Below are 24,998 nucleotides of genomic sequence, written 5' to 3'. Positions count from 1 at the left end.
TGATTTATGTCATAGAGTGTTCTGCCTATGTTTTCTTCTAAGAGTTTGATAGTTTCTGGCCTTACATTTAGGTCTTTAATCCATTTTGAGCTTATTTTTGTGTATGGTGTTAGGGAGTGATCTAATCTCAAACTTTTACATGTACCTGTCCAGCTTTCCCAGCACCACTTATTGAAGAGGCTGTCCTTCTCCACTGTACGTTCCTGCCTCCTTTATCAAAGATAAGGTGACCATATGTGTGTGGGTTTATCTCTGGGCTTTCTATCCTGTTCCATTGATCTATCTTTCTGTTTTTGTGCCAGTACCATACTGTCTTGATTACTGTAGCTTTGTAGTATAGTCTGAAGTCAGGGAGCCTGATTCCTCCAGCTCCGTTTTTCATTCTCAAGATTGCTTTGGCTATTCGGGGTCTTTTGTGTTTCCATACAAATTATGAAATTTTTTGTTCTAGTTCTGTGAAAAATGCCAGTGGTAGTTTGATAGGGATTGCATTGAATCTGTAGATTGCTTTGGGTACTAGAGTCATTTTCACAATGTTGATTCTTCCAATCCAAGAACATAGTATATCTGTCCATCTATTTGTATCATGTTTAATTTCTTTCATCGGTGTCTTATAATTTTCTACATACAGGTCTTTTGTCTCCTTAGGTAGGTTTATTCCTAGATATTTTATTCTTTCTGTTGCAATGGTAAATGTGAGTGATTTCTTGATTTCACTTTCAGATTTTTCATTAGTGTATAGGAATGCAAGAGATTTCTGTGCATTAATTTTGTATCCTACTACTTTACCAAATTCATTGATTAGCTCTAGTAGTTTTCTGGTAGCATCTTTATTTCTCTATGTATAGTGTCCTGTCATCTGCAAACAGTGACAGCTTTACTTCTTCTTTTCCAATTTGGATTCTTTTTATTTCCTTTTCTTCTCTGATTGCTGTGGCTAGAACTTCCAAATCTATGTTGAATAAGAGCAGTGAGAGTGGGCAACCTTGTCTTGTTCCTGATCTTAGTGGAAATGCTTTCAGTTTTTCACCATTGAGAACGATGTTGGCTGTGGGTTTGTCATATATAGCCTTTATTATGTGGAGGAAAGTTCCCTCTATGCCTACTTTCTGCAGGGTTTTTATCATAAATGGGTGTTGAATTTTGTCAAAGGCTTTCTCTGCATCTATTGAGATGATCATATGGTTTTTCTCCTTCAATTTGTTAAGATGGTGTATCACGTTGATTGATTTGCGTATATTGAAGAATCCTTGCATTCCTGGAATAAACCCCACTTGATCATGGTGTATGATCCTTTTAACGTGCTGTTGGATTCTGTTTGCTAGTATTTTGTTGAGGATTTTTACATCTATGTTCATCAGTGATATTGGCCTGTAGTTTTCTTTCTTTGTGACATCCTTGTCTGGTTTTGGTATCAGGGTGATGGTGGCCTCGTAAAATGAGTTTGGGAGCGTTCCTCCCTCTGCTATATTTTGGAAGAGTTTGAGAAGGATAGCTGTTAGCTCTTCTCTAAATGTTTGATAGAATTCGCCTGTGAAGCCATCTGGTCCTGGGCTTTTGTTTGTTGGAAGATTTTTAATCAGTTTCAATTTCAGTGCTTGTGATTGGTCTGTTCATATTTTCTATTTCTTCCTGATTCAGTCTTGGCAGGTTGTGCATTTCTAAGAATTTGTCCATTTCTTCCAGACTGTCCATTTTATTGGCATGGAGTTGCTTGTAGTAATCTCTCATGATCTTTTGTATTTCTGCAGTGTCAGTTGTTACTTCTCCTTTTTCATTTCTAATTCTATTGATTTGAGTCTTCTCCCTTTTTTTCTTGATGAGTCTGGCTAATGGTTTATCCATTTTGTTTATCTTCTCAATGAACCAGCTTTTAGTTTTATTGATCTTTGCTATCATTTCCTTCATTTCTTTTTCATTTATTTCTGCTCTGATCTTTATGATTTCTTTCTGTCTGCTAACTTTGGGTGTTTTTGTTCTTCTTTCTCTGATTGCTTTAGGTGCAAGGTTAGGTTGTTTATTCGAGATGTTTCCTGTTTCTTAAGGTAGGATTGTATTGCTATAAACTTCCCTCTTAGAACTGCTTTTGCTGCATCCCATAGGTTTTGGGTTGTCATGTCTCCATTGTCATTTGTTTCTAGGTATTTTTAATTTCTCTTTGATTTCTTCAGTGATCACTTCGTTATTAAGTAGTGTATTGTTTAGCCTCCATGTGTTTGTATTTTTTACAGATCTTTTCCTGGAATTGATATCTAGTCTCATAGCGTTGTGGTCGGAAAAGATACTTGATACAATTTCAATGTTCTTAAATTTACCAAGGCTTGATTTGTGACCCAAGATATGATCTATCCTGGAGAATGTTCCATGAGCACTTGAGAAAAAGTGTATTCTGTTGTTTTTGGATGGAATGTCCTATAAATATCAATTAAGTCCATCGTGTTTAATGTATCATTTAAAGAATGTGTTTCCTTATTTATTTTCATTTTGGATGATCTGTGCATTGGTGAAAGTGGGGTGTTAAAGTTCCCTACTATGAATGTGTTACTGTCGATTTTCCCTTTTATGGCTGTTAATATTTGCCTTATGTATTGAGGTGCTTGTATGTTGGGTGCATAAATATTTACAATTGTTATACCTTCTTCTTGGATCGATCCCTTGATCATTATGTAGTGTCCTTCTTTGTCTCTTCTAATAGTCTCTATTTTAAAGTCTTTTTGGTCTGATATGGGAATTGCTACTCCAGCTTTCTTTTGGTTTCCATTTGCATGGAATATCTTTTTCCATCCTCTTACTTTCAGTCTGTATGTGTCTCTAGGTCTGAAGTGGGTTTCTTGTAGACAGCATATAGATGGGTCTTGTTTTTGTATCCGTTCAGCCAATCTCTGTCTTTTGGTGGGAGCATTTAGTCCATTTACATTTAAGGTAATTATCGATATGTATGTTCCTATTCCCATTTTCTTAATTGTTTTGGGTTCGTTATTGTAGGTCTTTTCCTTCTCTTGTGTTTTTTGCGTACAGAAGTTCCTTTAGCATTTGTTGTAAAGCTGGTTTGGTGGTGCTGAACTCCCTCAGCTTTTGCTTGTCTGTAAAGGTTTTAATTTCTCCATCAAATCTGAATGAGATCCTTGCTGGGTAGAGTATTCTAGGTTGCAGGTTTTTCTCCTTCATCACTTTAAATATGTCCTGCCACTCCCTTCTGGCTTGCAGAGTTTCTGCTGAAAGATCAGCTGTTAACCTTATGGGGATTCCCTTGTGTGATTTTGTTGTTTTTCCCTTGCTGCTTTTAATATGTTTTCTTTGTGTTTATTTTTGACAGTTTGATTAATATGTGTCTTGGCGTGTTTCTCCTTGGATTTATCCTGTATGGGAGTCTCTGTGCTTCCTGGACTTGATTAACTATTTCCTTTCCCATGTTTGGGAAGTTTTCAGCTATAATCTCTTCAAATATTTTCTCAGTCCCTTTCTTTTTCTCCTCTTCTTCTGGGACCCCTATAATTTGAATGTTGGTGCGTTTAATGTTGTCCCAGAGGTTCTGAGATTGTCCTCAATTCTTTTCATTCTTTTTTCTTTATTCTGCTCTGCACTAGTTACTTCCACTATTTTATTTTCCAGGTCACTTATCCGTTCTTCTGCCTCAGTTATTCTGCTATTGATCCCATCTAGAGTATTTTTCATTTCATTTACTGTGTTGTTCATTGCTGTTTGTTTCATCTTTAGTTCTTCTAGGTCCTTGTTAAATGTTTCTTGCATTTTGTCTATTTCCAAGATTTTGGATCATCTTTACTATCATTATTCTGAATGCTTTTTCAGGTAGACTGCGTATTTCCTCTTCATTTGTTAGGTCTGGTGGGTTTTTATCTTGTCCCTTCATCTGTGGTGTGTTTTTCTGTCTTCTCCTTTTGCTTATCTTACTGTGTTTGGGGTCTCCTTTTTGCAGGCTGCAGGTTCGTAGTTCCCGTTGTTTTTGGTGTCTGTCCCCAGTGGCTAAGGTTGATTCAGTGGGTTGTGTAGGGTTCCTCGTGGAGGGGACTAGTGTCTGTGTTCTGGTGGATGAGGCTGGTCTTGTCTTTCTGGTGGGCAGGTCCATGTCTGGTGGTGTGTTTTGGTGTGTCTGTGGACTTACTATGATTTTAGGTAGCCTCTCTGCTAATGGGTGGGGTTGTGTTCCTGTCTTGCTAGTTGTTTGTCATAGGGTGTCCCGCACTGTAGATTGCTGGTCGTTGAGTGAAGCTGGGTGTTGGTGTTGAGATGGAGATCTTTGGGAGATATTCGCCGTTTGATATTACGTGGAGCTGGGAGGTCTCTTGTTGACCAGTGTCCTGAAGTTGACTCTCCCACCTCAGAGGCACAGCAGTGACTCCTGGCTGCAGCACCAAGAGCCTTTCATCCAGAGCCTTTCATCCACACGGCTCAGAATAAAAGGGGGATAAAGTAGAAAGAAAGAATTAGAAGAAAGAAAGAAAGAAAGAAAAGAAGGAAGGAAGGAAGGAAAGAAGGGAGGGAAGGAGGAAGGAAGGAAGGAGGGATCAAGGGAAGGAAGGAGAAAACGAAAGAAGATAAAGTAAGATAAAATAAAGTAAGATAAAATATAATAAAGTTATTAAAACAAAAAATATTAAGAAAAAATTAAAGAAGAAAAAAAACGGACGGATAGAACCCTAGGACAAATGGTGGAAGCAAAGCTATACAGACAAAATCTCACGCAGAAGCATACACATACACACTGACAAAAAGTGGAAAAGGAAAAAATCATAAATCTTGCTTTCAAAGTCCACCTCCTCAATTTGGGATGATTCGTTGTCTATTCATGTATTCCATAGATGCAGGGTACATCACGTTGATTGTGGAGCTTTAATCCACTGCTTCTGAGGCTTCTGGGAGAGATTTCCCTTTCTCTTCTTTGTTCTCACAGCTCCCGGGGCTCTGCTTTGGATTTGGCCCCGCCTCTGCGTGTAGGTCTGTTCTTCGCTCAGACAGGACGGGGTTAAAGGAGCAGCTGCTTCAGGGAGTTTGGCTCACTCAGCCCGGGGGTGGGGGGGGGGGAGGGAGGGGCACGGAGTGCGGGGTGGGGGTGGGTAGCTTGTGGCAGAGGCCGGCGTTACGTTGCACTAGACTGAGGTGCACTGTGCGTTCTCCCGTGGAAGTTGTCCCTGGATCCTGGGACCCTGGCAGTGGTGGGCTGCACAGGCTCCCCGGAAGGGGGTGTGTGGTTAGTGACCTGTGCTCGCACACACAGGCTTCTTGGTGGCGGCAGCAGCAGCCTTAGCATCTCTTGCCAGTCTCTGGGGTCCGCGCTGTTAGCTGCAGCTCGCGCCCGTTCTCTGGAGCTCCTTTAAGCAGCGCTCTTAATCCCCTGTCCTCGCGCACCAGGAAACAAAGAGGGAAGAAAAAGTCTCTTGCCTCTTCGGCAGGTCCAGACTTTTCCCCGGACTCCCTCCCGGCTAGCCGTGGTGCACTAACCCCCTGCAGGCTGTGTTCTAGCCGCCAACTCCAGTCCTCTCCCTGCGCTCCGACTGAAGCCCGAGCCTCAGCTCCCAGCCCCACCCGCCCCGGCCGTTGAGCAGACAAGCCTCTCGGGCTGGTGAGTGCCGGTTGGCACCGATCCTCTGTGCGGGAATCTCCCCACTTTGCCCTCCGCACCCCTGTTGCTGTGCTTTCCTCTGCGGCCCTGAAGCTTTCCCCCTCCATCACCCGCAGTCTCCGCCCGCGAAGGGGCTTCCTAGTGTGTGGAAACCTTTCCTCCTTCACAGCTCCCTCCCACTGGTGCAGGTCCCGTCCCTATCCTTTTGTCTCTGTTTATTTTTTCTTTTGCCCTACGCAGGTACGTGGGGAGTTTCTTGCCTTTTGGGAGGTCTGAGGTCTTCTGCCAGCGTTCAGTAGGTGTTCTGTAGGAGTTGTGCCACGTGTAGATGTATTTCTGGTGTATCTGTGGGGAGGAAGGTGATCTCTGCATCTTACTCTTCCGCCATCTTCCCCTCGTTTTCTGGTCTTCCTGTCTGACCATGGTCAAACTTTCTGGCTCAACATCTGGATTTTTACTTCCAAAAAAAAAATTTTATAATTTTAGGAGATCAAGGAGGTGAGCTCTATGACAAAGTGAAATAGAAATACAAACTTATAGAACAGTATTTTCAGATTATGATGGAGTCATAGCATTTCCTAAAAATTAGGAATATCTTATTATCCTTCATACCCCACTAGGGAATGCCTATATTTTGGATTCGTTCACTGCAGTACAAGTTATTGTAAAACAAAAATTGGTATTCACTAAATTTTTTGTTACTCTTAGTAGAGGTCTTGGATTTTTTTGATCTGTTTTGTCTATGTAATCCTGATTCTGTTAATTTCTATATTAATGTCTCAATGCATTTGGAATCAACAATAGACATTTTAAAAGTGATTAAAGACAAATACATATGAGAAGTTCAACTCATAAAGTATTAAAAAACTGAAAACCAAATTGGTGTTTTAATTTCTTGTCGAGTTAAAGTTAGTGAAATATACAAAATAATTATTGCTTTTCAGTGAATATATAAATTATAGTGTGTGCCTCATTATATATTGGATTTTCTAATTTTGTTATTTAGAACAGACTTAAAGTCAGTGCAAAAGTAATTTATTCAGTATTTAATTTATTTATATCAGACTATATATCATGTTGAGTACATAAAATTAAGTCAACACAGTCTTATAAGAAATTATATTTTGGCATTTTATTTTTGATTGAGTGAAAACTAAGATTAAATTACTGAATTTTGTCTAATATCATAATTAATCTTTTACCTTTTTTAAGGAATTGGTCAAGGTGTTCCTGTGGTGGCACTTATATTTGAGGGTGGGCCAAACGTTATCCTCACAGTTTTAGAATACCTTCAGGAAAGTCCTCCTGTTCCAGTCGTCGTATGTGAAGGAACAGGCAGGGCTGCAGATCTACTAGCATATATTCATAAACAGACAGAAGAAGGAGGGTAAGTGTATGATTACAACATATTTTTAATAATTTTATGTAAAGAAGCTGTGGTTTTTAGAATATTAGATTCATTTCAGTGTTTTAATAATATGAAAATACCTTCTTAAGTCTTGAGGAAATAGCCTGTCTGATACATTATTGGAATGAATTAAAATATAAGTCTTTGTAGTGGACAGTTTTCAAAGACCTGTTAAATAGACAGAGGCACGTATCTTTTGACGCAACAGTTCCATTTCTGATAATTGTTCCTACAAGTGTACTTGCACACATGTGAAATAACATATATAAAGTTACTCAATACAGTGTGGTTTGTAACAGTAAAAGATTGGAACAAAATAGAACATTTATATCAAGGAGACTAGATAAATAACTTAAGGTACCTCTGCACAACGGAGTAGTTTGTAGTTACATAAGATATCTGTATATTAGATTTGGAAAGATTACCAAATTATATATGTAAAAAAAGGAAAATGTACAGTAACATGTAGATTTTGGCACCTTTTATGAAGGAAAAAAGACAAGGAGATAACTGTATGTATTGAAAGAGATCCTCAAACATTATACAAAGTAATAGCGTTTCTTGAAAGCAGTTGAGATGGAATGGCTGATGGAAGACAGTGGGAAAGACTTTCAATATGAATTTTCACAGTTTTATATTTTATATTATATTTTTGAGCATGTAAATATATTCCGTATTGAGAAAAAAATAAAAGTGCAAATGTGCTGATATTTAACACATTTTGTTAAAATACTGCTTTTTACACCATATTATCTTAAAATTATCTTTATACAATATCTTAAAATTATCTTAAAATTATCTTAAAATTATCTTTATACAATATTATCTTAAAATTATCTTTATACAATATCTTACATGATAAGATACTGTATAACTGATAACATATTATCTTAAAATTATCTTTATACAATATCTTACATGATAAGATACTGTATAACTGATAAAATTAACACATGCCTTATAAAAAAAATTAGAAATAATTCAAAGAGAAAAATCACTCCATTCCATTTTCCGCCCTTATGACTTATAATAGGAGTCTAATGAAGGAGAAAATTTCACTCAGGGTCAAGTATTTAATATTAATACAGTATCTTTAAATGTCTTGCCTGGATCCACTAGGACTTGATATTAGATTCTGCAAATAATGGAATTTGAAATCAGTGGATTGAGTTATGTTTCCTCTTACTTTAGGAATCTTCATGATGCAGCAGAGCCTGATATTATTTCAACCATCAAAAAAACATTTAACTTTGGCCAGAGTGAAGCAGTTCATTTATTTCAAACACTGATGGAATGTATGAAAAGAAAGGAGCTCGTAAGTACATTTCACAGAATAAGCCTTTTTTTTTTTAATATAAATTTATTTTGGCTGCATTGGGTCTCCATTGCTGTGCGCGGGCTTTCTCTAGCTGCAGCGAGCGGAGGCTACTCTTTGTTGTGGTGAGTGGGCTTCTCATGTGGTGGCTTCTCTTGTTGCGGAGCACGGGCTCTAGGCACATGGACTTCAGTAGCTGTGGCACGTGGGCTCAGTAGTTGTGGCACACGGGCCCTAGAGCACAGGCTCAGTAGTTGTGGCGCACAGGCTTAGTTGCTCTGCAGCATGTGGGATATTCCCGGACCAGGACTTGAACCTGTGTCCGCCTGCATTGGTAGGTGGATTCTTAACCACTGCGCCACCTGGGAGGCCCAGAATAAGCCTTTTTATTTCATTCAAATACATTCTAAATTGGATAAATGCTTTTTTATTTTTTTAATTTTTAATTTTTATTTTATTTTTTTTATTTTTTGTGGTACGCGGGCCTCCCACTGCCGCGACCTCCCCCGTTGTAAAGCACAGGCTCCGGATGTGCAGGCTCAGCTGCCATGGCTCACAGGCCCAGCCGCTCCGCAGCATGTGGGATCTTCCCAGACCGGGGCATGAACCCGCGTCCCCTGCATTGGCAGGCGGACTGTCAGCCGCTGCGCCACCAGGGAAGCCCTGGATAAATGCTTTTTAATTAATTAATTAATTTTTGGCTGCTCCCCATGGCTTATGGTATCTTAGTTCCCTGACCAGGGATTGAACCCAGGCCCTCTGCAGTGAAAGCATGGAGTCCTAACCACTGGACCTCCAGAGAATTCCCAATTGGAGAAATACTTTTTTAAAAACTTTGGATTTAAAATTTTAAAATCTTTTCTAACCATGTAAAGATGTCATTTATAATTTTGTTCAAGCTAAGAGATAGCATAGAAGGATTATAGGTTTTTTTTTTAAATTAATTTATTTTATTTATTTATTTACTTTGGCTGGGTTGGGTCTCTGTTGCTGCGCGCGGGCTCTCTCTAGTTGCTGTGAGCGGGGGCTGCTCTTCGTTGTGGTGTGCGGGCTTCTCATTGTGGTGGCTTCTCTTGTTGTGGAGCAGGGGCTCTAGGTGTACGGGCTTCCGTAGTTGCGGCACGTGGGCTCAGTAGTTGTGGCTCATGGGCTCTAGAGCACAGGCTCAATAGTTGTGGCGCATGGGCTTAGTTTCTCTGCAGCATGTGGGATCCTCCCGGACCAGGGATTGAACCCGTGTCCCCTGCATTGGCAGGTGGATTCTCAACCACTGTGCCACCAGGGAAGCCCCTAGAATATAGTTTTTATATGGTGTGGAGACATGTATTACACTTCTATTTTTGGAAAAGTTTCATAACTAAGCCTCAGTAGATTATGTTCAGGATCAAGGAAGAACTCTAAAGAGTTATTATTGGCTTCCCTAAAATATATTTGGAGGAAAAAACCCTATTTTCCTCTGAGTGAGTGCTCAAATTAAAGATCAGTGCTGCTTCACTATTGATGCTATGTGTAAAACAGATAACTAATGAGAACCTGCTGTATAGTATAGCACAGGGAGCTCTACTCAGTGCTCTGTGGTGACCTAAATGAGAAGGAAATCCCAAAAGAGAGGGGATATATGTATACGTATAGCTGTTTCACTTTGCTGTACAGTATAAACTAACACAATATTGTAAAGCAATTATACTCCAATAAAAAAAAATAGAGACCAGTGTTGCTTAATTTCAGTCATCTAGACATGGGCTTAAGTTTACAGAGACAAAAAATTTTAACAGTTCTCTAAGTAGGTGGATGATAACATGGTTTGATCTGCTGTTTTCTTTCATGCATTTCATTTTTGTATACTGTGAAAGGAAGTTAGTTGAAAAATTCGTATTGGGGTTATAACAATAGACTTTTATTTTATGAAAAGGTTATTAAATGAAAACCTTTCTCTAATGGTATTATGTTTCAAATAATTTTAAATAAATTTCCAGTAAAAGGATTCAACAAAACACTTCTCATTCAAGAACACATATATTTACTTGAACTGAGTAAGTGTCCACTCTGCAGAAGAAACAGCAGGATTTACTCAGATTAGTAATCTATAGCCTTAGCTCATAAATTGCTTATTCTAGTAATGGACATAAAATATATAAAAAATTAATATAATATGAAACCAAACATTTTGAATATACTTGAATTTTATTTTTTTTAATTTATTATTTATTTTTAGCTGCGTTGGGTCTTCGTTGCTGCGCGTGGGCTTTTTCTAGTTGCAGCGAGTGGGGGCTACTCTTCGTTGCAGTGTGTGGGCTTCTCATTGCAGTGGCTTCTCTTGTTGCGAACACAGGCTCTAGGCGCGCGGGCTTCAGTAGTTGTGGGACGTGGGCTCAGTAATTGTGGCACACGGGCTCTAGAGCGCAGGCTCAGTAGTTGTGGCGCCCAGGCTTAGTTGCTCCGCGGCATGTGGGATCTTCCTGGACAAGGAATCAAACTCATGTCCCCTGCATTGGCAGGTGGATTCTTAACCACTGTGCCACCTGGGAAGTCCCTACTTGAATTTTATTTGGTAAATGATACAAATTCTTTAATTTTCTGTGTTTTGATTGTAATGAAATTATTCCTGACTCAAAAAAACTATATATCTGCCAAGTAGTTTGCAGTTACTTTGCGATTTATATGCCTTATGTCTTAGCTTATAAAATATAAAGGCATAATATTATGAATTGATCTTTAAATAGATTACTGTTTTCCACATTGGATCAGAGGAACATCAAGATATAGATGTAGCAATACTTACTGCACTGCTTAAAGGTAAGACTTAAAATTTGTTAGGTCTTTCATTTATGGTGTTTTTATATAAGTTAGGATTTTTTGATTTGACTAAATGTTTGAGAACTGAATTTTTCAATAGTTTTTCTTTGAAAAAGACACAGTGTTCACTTTCTTTGACAAATTTGCTTTTGTTTTTAATCTTATAACTTTTTAAAAAGTTCATACCAGGATTTATGCCATTAGACCTGTTTAATTATCCTGTTAAGAATGCGTCAAACATGTCACATTTTTAATTGGCTGAAAAATAAGTGTTTAAAAGTAATAGAGTATTAGTTAATAGAAATTAAGGGTAGCATTCTTAAATGTGCTATTTTCATTAGGGAGGAAAATTTGGAAAGAAAACTAATGGTATCTTCTAGGACTAAGGGGTTAATGCACACGCAGTTGAATTGTTTTCCTCTTATTATCTTTCCAAAGACATCTAACTGATAAGACAAACAATACTGTAGTGAAAAATCTTTTCAAAAATTAGAAATTAAAATGTTGTTCTGTCCGAGTACCTGAAAGTCCAATATGCAGTGAGGTGGCAGAAGCAGAGCAAGAGGGCACTATCTTATCATTCACAAGAGTTTCCCAAATATCAGACTACAATGAATTGCCAATAGATCAGACATTTGAAAAATACTATAATAAAATATAACATATTTACATCATCTGAGAATAAGAGATCATAAGTAATAGGAAGCCTAGAAACCATAAAGGGCAAGATCAATAAATGCGATTGCATAAAAATAAAAAATAAAAAGAGAGCACCTAATATTTGCTGTGTACTTTCTGTGTACTAGCTACTGTGCTTTAGTGGTTTATGTTGTTTACCCTTGTGACAGCCCTAAGAGGAAGATTTCCTATTATTTTCCTCATTTTATAGATGAGAAAACTGAGAACAGGAATGTGGAAGGATCACAAAAAGGTGTTGTAAATTAGTAATAAAAAGATGAATACCTCATGGAAAAATGAGTCAAAATTTAAGTGAAAGATTTTAGCAGAATACAAATACTTGGGGGAAATGTGGAAATGATGGAAAGATGTTATAATTTTAAAAAAAACATAAATTTAAAAAAAAAAGCTTTTTATCCTCCTACTGGGTATTTGTATACTCCTGATGGATGGTATAACCTTTCTGTAATATATTTTGGCAGTGTATCCAAAGCTTTAAATTATATACCCTTCTACACAGCAATTTGGCTTCTACGGATTCATCCTGTTAAATATGTGCACAAAGGTACACTCACCGGAAAATTCAAAATAACGTGAAATGTCCACTAGTTAGAATATTTGTTGAATAAATTTTAGTTCACCTTTAAAAGGTATTTATATATATATAAGGTACATCTGTATGTACTGTTATTGAAAACTAAATATGATACATAAAGCAGGCTGAGTATTTTGTATAGTATGACCTGCTTTTGCATAAACAGTTAAAAGTATATGTATGAACTTATATATGCACAGAAAACACCTGTAAGGATATTTTTCATAATATTAACAGTCAATACTATCGCTGTGATAGAAACAGATCATCTTTCTTTTCTATTCATTCTTGTGCATTCTGAATTGTTTGCGATGGATGAGGCTGTGTCTTTTCTATAGTTGGAAAGTAAAAGTCCTCAACCCTGGGGTAACCGTATCTTTCTGAGGCAGGCTACCTCTGAATAGTGACTGACACCAGCTGTGTAATTAAAGGGGGAGGAGGGGAATTCATAAGTGTTCATATTTTATGGAGATAAATTAATTGAACTTGTCGACTGTTTTCTTTATTTGATTAGGCACTAATGCATCTGCATTTGACCAGCTCATCCTTACATTGGCATGGGATAGAGTTGACATTGCCAAAAATCATGTATTTGTTTATGGACAGCAGTGGCTGGTATGTAAATAATCTATATAAACAGTATAATTTAATTAAGCTAAGTTAATATCAAAGTATTTGCTGCAACTGTTACCTAACTTGACATTTACCTGTCAGTCAAAAGTGCAAACTTATTGTAGCCAAACATTTCTGCAACATTCAGATCCATTTAGGATTTAATAAGTTCTATTTGCCTCTTGATAAAAACTGTGTTTTTTATAGGGTATAGATCTTTAAAAATCCTGTAACTGAAAAAAGTTTTAGAAATAGTGCTCTTTGCATCTGTATTTGTCAGGAATGTTGGCCTGTAATTTTCTTTTCTTCTGGGGTCCTTGTCTGGTTTTGGTATCAGAGTAATGCTGGACTCATAAAATGAGTTTGGAAGAGTTTGAAAAGGATTGGTATTAGTTCTTTGAATGTTTGGTTAAATTCACCAGTGAAGCTATCTGGTCCTTACTAGTAATCAGACTGTTCAGAATTTCTATTTCATCATGATTTGGTCTTGATAGGTTGTATGTTTCTAGGAATTTATCTGTTTCTTCTAGGCTGTCCAGTTTGTTGGCATGTAATTATTCATATTAACCTCTTAATGATCCTTTGTATTTCTGTGGTATCAGTTGTAACATCTGTTTCATTTTTGATTTTATTTGAGTCCTCTCTTTTTTTTCTTCCTGAGTCTAGCTAAGGGTTTGTCAATTTTATCTTTTCAGAGAACTAGTTCTAGTTTCATTCTAGTTGTCTTTTCAATCTGTTTCATTTATATCTGTTCTAATTTTCATTACTTTCTTCCTTCTACTAACTTTGAGTATCGTTTGTTCTTCTTTTTGTGGTTTCTTGAGGTGTAAAGTTAGGTTATTTGAGACTTTTCTTGTTTTTTGAGGTAGGCATTTATCGCTGTGATCTTCCCTGTTGGAACTGCTTTTGCTGCATCCCACAAATTTTGGTATGTTATATTTCCATTTTTGTTTCTCTCTAGGTACTTTTTATTTATTTATTTATTTGGCTGCGTTGGGTCTTTGTTGCTGTGCGTGGGCTTTCCTCTGGTTGCGGCGAGCGGGGTCTACTCTTCGTTGCAGTGTGCGGGCTTCTCATTGCAGTGGCTTCTCTTGTTTCAGAGCACGGGCTCTAGGCACATAGGCTTCAGTAGTTGTGGCACGCAAGCTCTAGAGTGCAGGCTCAGTAGTTGTGGTGCACGGGCTTAGTTGCTCTGTGGCATGTGGGATCTTCCTGGGCCAGGGCTCGAACACGTGTCCCCTGCATTGGCAGGCAGATTCTTAACCACTGCGCCACCAGGGAAGCCCTCTCAAGGTACTTCTTAATTTCTCTTTTGATTTCTTCTTTGACCCATTGGTTGTTGAGTAGTATGTTGTTTGATCTTCATGTATTTATGAATTTTCCAGTTTTCTTTGTGTAATTTCTAGTTTCATACCATTGTGGTCAGAAAAGATGCTTGACATGATTTCAGTCTTCTTAAATTTATTAGGACTTGTTTTATGGTCTAACATGGTCTATCTTGCAAAATTTTCTGTGTGCACTTGAGAAGAATGTGTATTCTCTTGCTTTTGGATGGAACGTTCTGTATATCTGTTAAGTCCATTGGTCTAATGTGTCATTTAAGGCTGATGTTTTCTTAGTGATTTTCTGTCTGGATGATCTCTCCACTGATGTAAGTGGGTATTAAAGTCCTCTATTATTTTGTATTGCTGTCTGTTTCTCCCTTTAAGACTGTTAATATTTATTTTATGTATTTATATGATCCTATGATGGGTACATAAATATTTACATATATTGTATCTTCTTGTTGAATTGACCCCTTTATCATTATGTGCCATCCATCTTTGTTTCTTATTACAGTCTTTTTTTTAAAGTTTATTTTGTCTGATACAAGTAAGCTTCCTTTTGGTTTCCATTTGCATGGAATATCCTTTTCCATTTCTTCACTTTCAGTCTATATGTGTGTCTTTACATCTAAAGTGAGTGTCTTATAGGCAGCGTATAGATAGGTCTTGTGTTATTATCCATTCAGCTACTCTGTGTGTTTGAATTGTTGAACTTAGTCCATTTGCATTTAAAATAATTATTATAAGTATGTACTCACTGATATTTTGTTAATTGTTTTCTGACTGTTTTTGTAGTTCCATTCTGTTCCTTTTTTCTCTCTCTCTTGCTCTCTTCTTTTATGATTTGATGACTTTAGTGATATGCTTATATTTTTTTCTCTTTGTCTTTTGTGTATTTGTCTTTTGTGTATAGGTTTTTGCTTTGTGTTTACTATGAGGGTTACATATAATAACTTATATCTGTAATGTCTATTTTATGTTGATAACCATTTGTTTGATCCCATTCTAAATCTCAACATTTTTATTTTCCTCTTTTCTGTTTTTCATGTCACAGTTTACATCTTTTTACCTCGAGTATCCCTTAACTAATTATTGTAATCATGGCTATTTTTACTACTTTTGTCTTTCAACCTTTATTCTAACTTCATAAGTGATTAATCTACTATTTTTACTATATATTTACCTTTTCAGTGAGATTTCTTTCATGTGTTTTCTTGTTACTAATTACCACCCTTTCTTTTCAGCTTAAAAGAAGCTCCTTTAACATTTCTTGAAAGGCTGGTTTAGTGGTAATCAACCTCTTTAGCTTTTGCTAGTTTGGAAAAGTCTTTCTCTCTTTCAATTCAGAATAAGAATTTTTGCCAGGTAGAGTATTCTTGGTTGGAAGTTTTTTCTTTCTGTACTTTGAATATATCATGCCACTCCCTTCTGGCCTGCAAAGTTTCTGCTGAAAAATATGCTGATAGTCTTATGGAGGTTCCCTTGTATGTAACAAGTTGTTTTTCTCTTGCTGCTTTTAATATTCTTTCCTTGTCTTTAACTTTTGGCATTTCAATTATGTGTCTTGGTGTGAGTCTCTATAGGTTCATTTGAAACTCTCTGAGCTTCCTGTATCTGAATGTCTGTTTTCTTCCCCAGGTTAGGGAAGTTTCAGCCATTATTTCTTCAAATACAATTTCTGCCCCTTTGTCTCTCTCTTCTTCTGGGAACCCTAAAATGTATCAGTCCATTTGATGTTGTCCCATAAGTCCCTTAAGCTAACTTAACTTTTTTAAAAGTTCTTTTTGCTACTCTGGGTGAATTACACTACCTTGTCTCCAAGTTGACAGATCCTTTCTTCTGCTTCATCTAGTCTGCTCTTGAACCCTGTTAGTGTATTTTTCAGTTCAGTTTTTTATTCTTCAGCTCTGTGACTTCTATTTGGTACTTTCTTAGATTTTCCATCTCTTTGTTGAAGTTCTCACTGTGTTCATTCTTTTCCACAATTTGGTGAGCATCATTATAATAATTACTTTGAACTCTTTATCAGGTAAATTACTTATCTCCATTTCATTGAGGTTTTTCCCTGAGGTTTTATCTTGTTCTTTCATTTGGAACATATTTCTCAGTTTCTCCATTTTACTTGACTGTGTTTTGGTTTCTGTACAGTAGATGAAATAACCACCTCTTCCAGTCTTGAAGAAGTAGCCTTGTGTAGGGGATGAGCCTTGTCAATCAACCTTGACTCAGCTTTTTGTTCTCTCTCAAACCTTTCTGCTTGTTCAAGCAACGTATTGTATTTTTACTAGCTCCCAGTAGTGGAGAATGTGCAGTTACCTATCAGGGTCCCTAAGGGGAGTATTTCAGCATCCAGATTCAGACTGACTGGAATCCATACCCTCAGACAACATCTTTTGAAAATCTTCAGAATATTTAGGAAACTGAATTCAACAATACTTTCAAAGGACCATATACCATAATCAAGTGGGATTATTCCGGGGATCTGCAAATCAGTCAACGTGATATATCACATTAAGAAAAACGATGATAAAAATCGTATAATCAACTCAGTGGATACAGAAAAAACATTTCACATGATTCTATATCCATTTATGATAAAGACTCTCAACAAAGCAGGTATAGAGGGAAGGCACCTCAACATAATAAAGGCATATATGACATAATAAAGGCCTACAGGTAACATCATATTCAATGGTGAAGAGTTGAAAGCTTTTCCTCTAAGAACAGGAACAAGACAAGGATGCCCGCTCTTGCTACTTTTATTCAGCATAGTATTGGAAGCCCTAGCCACAGCAGTTAGGAAGGAAAAAGTAATAAAAGGCATCTAAATTGGAAAGGAAGAAATAAAACTGTCACTCTTTGCTGATGACATGATACTATGTGTAGAAAACCCTAAAGACTTCACCAAAAAACTGTTAGAACTAATAAATGAGTTCAGCAAAGTTGTAGGATACAAAATAAATATGCATGAATTTGTTGTGTTTCTATACACTAATAACAAAATATCTGAAAGAGAAATTAAGAAAACAATCCCACTTGCAATTGCATCAAAAAGAATAAATTACCTAGGAATAAATTCAACCAAGGAGGTGAAAGATCTGTGAACTAAAAACTATAATATGTTGATGAAAGAAATTGAAGAAGATACAGAGAAATGGAAAGATATTTTGTGCTCATTGATTGGGAGAATTAGTATTGCTAAAATGTCTATACTACCCAAAGCAATCTACAGATTCCGTGCAATCTCTATTGAAATTCCAATGGCATTTTTCACAGAAATAAAACAAGCAATTCTAAAATTTGTATGGAACCACAAAAGATCCTGAATAGCCAAAACAATCTTGAGAAAGAAGAACAAAACTGGAGGCATTATGCTTCCTGGTGTCAGACTGTGTCACAAAGCTATGGTAATTTAAACAGTATGGTATTGGCATAAAAATAGGTATATAGGTCAGTGGAACAGAATAGAGAGCCCAGAAATAAACTCATGCACATATGGTCAATTAATTTATGACAGAGTAGTCAAGAATATACAATGGGAGAAGGACAGTGTTTTCAATTATTGATGTTGGGCAAATTGGACAGCCACATGCAGAAGACTGAAACTTGACCACTGTCTTATACCACACACAAAAATTAATTCAAAATGGATTAAAGACTTGAACATAAGACCTGAAACCATAAAACTTTTAAAAGAAAACATAGGTGGTAAGATCCTTGACATAGGTTTTGGTGATGATTTTTTTAATTAACCAGACTAATACAGGAATGTTATTGTTGGTAACTTAAAACCCATGGGGAACAGAAGAACACCCCTTACAAGTACAGGATAAGAAAAGAAAGGAGAGAAGACCAACTGAGCAATAGAGTAAATGTTGTTAATGTTAGAATAAGTTAATAACAAATCAGATTTGTATGTGATACGAGAAAGTAGGAGATAATCTTAACTAAAATAGGAATAACATGCCATGATCAATTATAGGCTGTTAATATATGAGAAATTGAATAAGTATTACATTCTTATAAGTTAGTTGTGCCTTGTTTTTAAGTGCAATGCCAAAATATTTTCCTTGTTATGAAATAGAACTGAGTGGTGAAAAAAAAATGACAGAAAACATATCTGCTGTCTGATCATCATCCATCATGCATAAGGCGTGCATTTAGTCTGTATGCTAAAAAGATTTTGGAGACCCTATCCTTTGCAAAGTAATGGAAATCGGGTAGATTGGGTAAGGAAATGGTAATAGAAACTGCTGTAGAGAAGTTGTATAGTTGTATGGTAAACTTTTGAAGACAATAAAGATTTAAAAACAAGAGGTGAAAAAACTCAGTGATTTTTTTAAAAATTTATTTAGTTTATTTATTTAGTTTTGGCTGCGTTGGGTGTTTGTTGCTGCACGCGGGCTTTCTCTAGTTGCGGGGAGTGGGGGCTACTCTTCGTTTGCCGTGTGCAGGCTTCTTATTGCGGTGGCTTCTCTTGTTGCAGAGCACGGGCTCTAGGCACGCGGGCTCAGTAGCTGTGGGTCATGGGCTCTAGAGTGCAGGCTCAGTAGTTGTGGCGCACAGGCTTAGTTGCTCCACGGCATGTGGGATCTTCCCAGATCAGGGCTCGAACCCGTGTCCCCTGCATTGGCAGGCGGATTCTTAACCACTGCGCCACCAGGGATGCCCAAACCCAGTGATTCTGGTATTGATTTTCACAAAGTTTTTTATCCTATGATACCAAAATATTTAAAATTTTACAGAAGCAATGAGGTATTATTAAAATATTAATATATCAGTAATACTAAACATACTAATATTATTACATTAATAAGATGACTTTTATAATGCTTCTCAGTGAAATTTCTGTATTTGTGTCTTTACTGATTTTAGAGTGTTTGATTCAGTGTCTGTTGAAGTCTGTAAAAGTGTCTCTAAAAACTTACAAGGGAGCGCTACAAATGCTGACTGATACGCGTGTTATATTAAACTGCAGTGCCGCATGTTGTATTGCTGTTAAGAGATATGATTTTTCTCTGACGGTGAATGGTTTCTGTTAAAGTTCTAAAGAAAACTAAAGAAAATGTACAATCTTTTCTGACTTACATAGTAGTTGTATTTTTGGAAAGTTTGTGACAGAATACTTTGTGTTTATATGTAAAGCAGAATTACTGGATTTTCATTTGTGAGAATCTAACAGGATAATAGAAAGTTGTATGAGATACAAGGCAATTCCTTTTTGAGTGACATTGTCTGGCATATTGCATGATTTCTGGTATCTTTTGACCGTGTCCATTAAATGTAGTAGTGGCCCCCAATTATTGAAATGATCCCTCTAAAAAACCTTTCTTAAACACTGAGAACCATTGCTCTAAGGTATTTTTCCCAAAATTTACTTGATGGTGGATTCTTTCTTGTTTTCACCCCCACGTAACCCTTGCTGTCCTACAGAATGTTTTTTAGGGAATGCTACCCTAGTGAGATCTTTTTATCTATTCCCTATATACCTTAAGTCCTAGCCTTTTATTACTTTGCATCTTTTTTATTTTGTTTTAAAACTGTTTAGGAACAAATATGTATAAATCCTAAGGACTTGCATGTAGAACTGTTTGTATAATTTTATTAATTTTGATACTGTTTTAGGTTGGATCCTTGGAACAAGCTATGCTTGATGCTCTTGTAATGGATAGAGTTGCATTTGTAAAACTTCTTATTGAAAATGGAGTAAGCATGCATAAATTCCTTACCATTCCTAGACTGGAAGAACTTTACAACACTGTAAGTGTATGTTAAAATTCTTTGTGGACTAAGCTTTATCATCTTTGGAAAGTGTCATTTTACCTGAGTATATTCATTCCTATTGGTAAAACCTTTAATATTTTGCTGGATTACATGGAAAAATTACAGCCAGTCTTAGTATAGATTGTTTATATGACAGTCTGAAACCCTTTCCCTGTTTCTGGAGACCTTCTCTGTCACCATAGCCACATAGGAAAGAGATGTCGTTAGTGTTAACCCTTTCCTTCACCTCAACCCTTTTTAAAACTATAAGATCAAGTTCTTAATTGTAGAGTCATTATATTTCTTCTTTTTCTTGGTGGTCATTTGTTACACCAAATTTCTTTTGATTCCTTTGACCAATGGAGAAATTACACATTGCTTTTTCTTTTCTCCTTTTTGTTGTTTACATTCATGATTTTGACCTTGTGGTGTCGTACTTTCAGCTTACGTACTGTTTTTCAATTTTTCTTTTAAAGAGCTCCTGAAAACTAATTATTCCTTTTACAAAGCCTTTCTCATTTTGTTTCAAATTTCATATCACTAACATTGGAGAGGGTAAATACTACTCTTCTTAATGGTTTTTCATTACTAATAGAAGTATACCTTGAGGAGTACTAGGACCAAATCCTAGCTTTCTAACTTTGACTTCTCTGCAAAGCTGTTTACTTTTATTTATCAGTTTCTACCTATTTATCTCTTTCTTTTCATTCCTAATGTCTTTGTACTACTCAATCATTTCCAGCCTATACTACTTCAGTAATCTCATTTCCTTGTCTATTTTCAAATCTTTAACCTAAATATTCTTATAGTGACATATTTTATCATATCTTTCCCCAGTTTAAAAACTTTTGATGGCTCCCCAGTATGTATAGAATAATACTCAAACCCTTCGCTTGATTTTCAGAGCTCTTCAGCTTTTGAAATTGTGCCTCAGCTATCTCTCTCACTTGGCCTTTTAATTCCTATCTCCCACCTCCGCATAGTGGATATTTCAACTATGTCATCTACGTACTATTTCCCCAAAATATAAACTTTTTAAAAAAGCATTAATTGTTTACACAGTGCTGGTATGTGTTTTTCTTCCAGCTACTACTACCCACTTACTGGATTTTATTCTTTGTTTGGAACCTAGTTAAAATGCCGAGGCAGTACTACATTGAAGCCCAGTGGTGCAGTTTGTTAAGTACAGTTATGTCTTCTACTGTGGATTGTAAATTTCCTTTGAGTAGGGATTTGTTGGCGTTCTACTGTCTCTAGCAAATAGATGTAAAAATTATTCATTGTGCCGAAGTAAGGTTTATCCCTGAAATGTAAAGCAAATATAAAACACTAAAAATAAAAATTGATCCCATTAGCAAGGAAAGTAATTTTTTTAACTGTATAACTCAAAGTTATTAAGATAATAGTTAACATTCAGCATCAATTATTGATAAAATTTTTTAAATTTAAGGGATTATATATAACATGATAAAGCAGTGGTTCTCAAACTTTTTGTTATCAAGATCCTATTACATAAAATTATTGAGGACATCAAAGAGCTGTTCTAGAGAGGTTTTGCTTATGTGTGTTGATATGTACCATATTGGAATGTAACACCAAGAAATTTTAAAAATATTTATTAATTTGTACTTCAATACAAATAATAAATCCATTACATGTTAATGTATATAACATTTCCCAAGAAAACAAAAAAGAATTAATGAGGAGAGTAGAATACTTTTATGGCTTACAAATCTCTTTAATGTCTGGTTTCATAGAAGGCAGCTGGATTCTCATGTTTGCTTTTGAATTTAATATCACACATCATGAAGCCTCTGGAAAACTCCACTGAACACTGAGAGAATGAGAATGAATAAATGCAAATAACATTTTAACATGATTCTGAAAACACTTTTGATCTTGTGGGCCTCCTAAAAGGGTCTTGGGGGCCTTCAGGAGTCCCCAGATTGTACTTTTGAGAACTGCTGTGTTAAAGTATACTTATTTTTTTACTAAGAAGTTATATTTAATGAATAAACATTAATGAATTAAGATAAAATAGAATTACAAAAATTGCGTTTCTCTCTGATTATATATTATTAGAGAAAATACAATGAAGCTTCCTAATACTTAAAAACTATGAAATAATTCACATTCACTTAGAAGACACATTTATTTTTAAAAAATTAACTTACAGGCCTTCTGTCTTTATTTTTTATAATCCTTTGCATTTCAGAAATGTTTGAGCTGTAAATATTTTGTAAGGCTTAGTGCACTAAAATATTACCAATTTTTTGTAAATATTTCTACTAAGTTTCTTTATGTTAAAAATAAATGACATTTTAAATAAAAAAAATTAACTTACAGGGGAGAATGAGCTGAGGGAACTCAGCTCTTAAGTCTATAGACTAAATACTGTAAAAAGAATGCAGTATCAGTTATAGCCATCTTTAGATATTATATAGAATTTGAAAGCCCGTAAAATCAAAGAAAGTAATATTGTTTTCAAAGGAATAATAAGTTTACCCACTTAGATTTGAAAATGTATTACCAAGTATATGTAATCAAAATGGAGAAGTACATTGAATTGATTACTACAATGACCTCATAAAAATTAACAGTAACACAGGGGTGGGAGAAAAATCTCATTTGGTATTTCTTTTAAACAATAGATTTAAAGTATTGACAATAATTCTCTTGATTTGTGCTACATAGAATCAATTGCAGTAAACTTCATATAGGTCAGAGCACTGTCCAAAAAGTTTAGAAGAATATCTTTTTGGCCCATTTATCTCAGTTTTGATGGGGGAACATATACTCCTGGGTATTTTTTCAAAATACAGGATACCATCAAAATAAGATTAATGTAAAAATGAAACTTGTCATTAGTCTACTGTAATATTATATTTAAATAGAATTAAGATAATAGGGAAAAGATGGCCTATATAAATGTTAAAAGTTTGTTACCCAAAATATTTAATGTATTGCTACAGCTTGATGATTAGTGGCAGAAACAGAGGTACAGACATTTTAACAAGAGGAAAGAGAATGTATGCCTCCATTATCAATGAAATATAAATTAAATTTAACATATAATTGTGAAGCTTGCAATGTTTGCATGACTTTTAGAAAAGAAAAGCTTTTGTGTTTTGCATAAGTAAAAATGTAAGAGCATAAGAAATTATATATCTTGTTAAAGGTAAATATGACAACATGAAATAGTTACATCTTTTTCTTTGTTCCATTTTATGAACAGAACTTGTATAACTCAAAAACAATATAATTTGTGTAAGAACAAAAGTCCTGTAACAAAAAGGAAGTTGTTTAAGTTATTTTAGAAGAAAAATAATAGTTTGCTCTAATTATTTTCTCCTTAAAGAAACAAGGCCCAACTAATCCAATGCTATTTCATCTTGTTCGAGATGTCAAACAGGTAAAAGATTATTTTTGTTTTCGAAAAATGTTATTTTAAAAAAGTCATTTATACTTCATCTGTTTCTAGAAAGCATTTCAGTGCATCTTAAAATTAGCAATAAAGTGACTTTTTTTAGATCGAGATTAAAATAAGGGATAAATTTGTAGTAATACAGGAGTAAAGAGCATAATGTATCAGAAATCAAGAGAAAGGAAAGTTTATGAAATTAAAATCTGAGCTTCTAGTCATCCAGGATACAGTATGATGAATTTCTTAATGCTCATTTGTTCATAAAGGAAGGTCTTCTTTGTCTGTGTTAAGAAGAAATTTGTTCCCTGGGCATGTAAAGGACATTGAGAGAAACACAGATTGGTGATCTTCAGTGGCAGATTTTGCCAATAAAAAGGCTGTAAATGTTCTGTCTTTCTTTCTGTGTATGTCTTTCTCCTGCCCCCCGCCACCATCTCTGTCTCCCTCTTCCCCCTTCTTTTATATTCAGTATTGGTAGTGATTTCATATATAAGGCTCTCATACGGTCTGAAGCCATTCTGTGGTGACTAAATTTGATACACTGATATTCCTCTTCTTTTCTACTGAATTCTCTGTGAATTAATAGTTTTAAACGCTTATTTAAAAATTATAACAATTTAAACTATTGATATCCAATAGTTTTATTTCCCTTGATGAAAAAGTACTCATAGTTAGTTAACTGAATTATTTTTAAAGTTTCTGAACTGAAATGCTTTCCTTCTAGAATTCTTCATTCAAATGTTTTACTTGCCATTAAGTGTGAGTATACTATTAAAAAATGGAAAACTTGATAGAAATGTCATTTTCTGTGTTTTGTAATATGTTTAATACTAAACTAACATTTCATAGAAAGAACTTAGACTTTGTCATACTTAAAATTTTTTTTATTTTTTTCCATGTGCTTTTCTTTGTAGCTTTATTGAAATGTATTTCACATACCATAACATTCATCCATGTGAAGTGTATATATAGTTCAGTGACTTTCTATATTTAGGGTAGTGCCACCGTCACCACAATTTTAGAGTATTTACAGTACCCCCCAAAGTAACTTCATACCCATTAGCAGTCTCTCCCCATTCCTGCTACTTGTCTACTCCTTGCCTCTGAGCCCGCCCTAAGCAACTGTTAATTCTTTTCTATCTCTGTGGATTTTCCTATTCTGGACAGTTCACATTAATTTTTGTTCGTTTTGTTTAAGTAACTAAAGCTTTCTTTTTTTTTTTTTTCTTCCCAGAAAGCTTGAATAATGAGGGAGACCTTCAGTCCAGGGATTTCTTAAACACATTTGCATTATGATTTACTTATGTGGTTTAGCAGAACTATAGTTATTAATTCTGGGAACCTCACATAGGAGATTTGTTATATGTTAACTTCTTTTACATTGATGGCTATAATAATAAGCCCAGTTTTTCTACTTGCATAAGTGAAAAATCCTGAAGTAAAAGCAGTAATTGAATATTTTCTAATTCAAATTAATGAGTTTTCTAAGAGTTATTTGTAT

General features: G+C 35.6%; 1 protein-coding gene across 9 annotated transcripts in view; it reads left to right on the top strand.

The window, feature by feature from the left end:
• The window catches only part of TRPM7 (transient receptor potential cation channel subfamily M member 7), a 121,660-nt gene that overhangs the window by 39,714 nt on the left and 56,948 nt on the right, over window positions 1-24,998 (top strand). For 8 of the 9 annotated variants that reach the window (XR_012330103.1, XM_073800986.1, XM_019929411.3 and 5 more), the window contains exons 8-13: window positions 6,794-6,968; window positions 8,181-8,304; window positions 11,028-11,100; window positions 12,888-12,988; window positions 19,936-20,070; window positions 23,432-23,485. Coding sequence is in view for 8 of the 9 variants with exons in the window: in XM_073800986.1 (XP_073657087.1) it covers window positions 6,794-6,968; window positions 8,181-8,304; window positions 11,028-11,100; window positions 12,888-12,988; window positions 19,936-20,070; window positions 23,432-23,485 (662 nt within the window). In the remaining variant the exon portion in view is untranslated. The remainder of the gene's footprint in view (window positions 1-6,793; window positions 6,969-8,180; window positions 8,305-11,027; window positions 11,101-12,887; window positions 12,989-19,935; window positions 20,071-23,431; window positions 23,486-24,998) is intronic. The other variant, XM_073800985.1, reaches the window with a different exon arrangement.

This window comes from Tursiops truncatus, chromosome 2 (genome assembly GCF_011762595.2).
Source record: "Tursiops truncatus isolate mTurTru1 chromosome 2, mTurTru1.mat.Y, whole genome shotgun sequence".
NCBI lineage: Eukaryota > Metazoa > Chordata > Mammalia > Artiodactyla > Delphinidae > Tursiops > Tursiops truncatus.
Note: the sequence above shows the minus strand (reverse complement) of the source record. Positions and strands in the feature narration are given on the sequence as shown.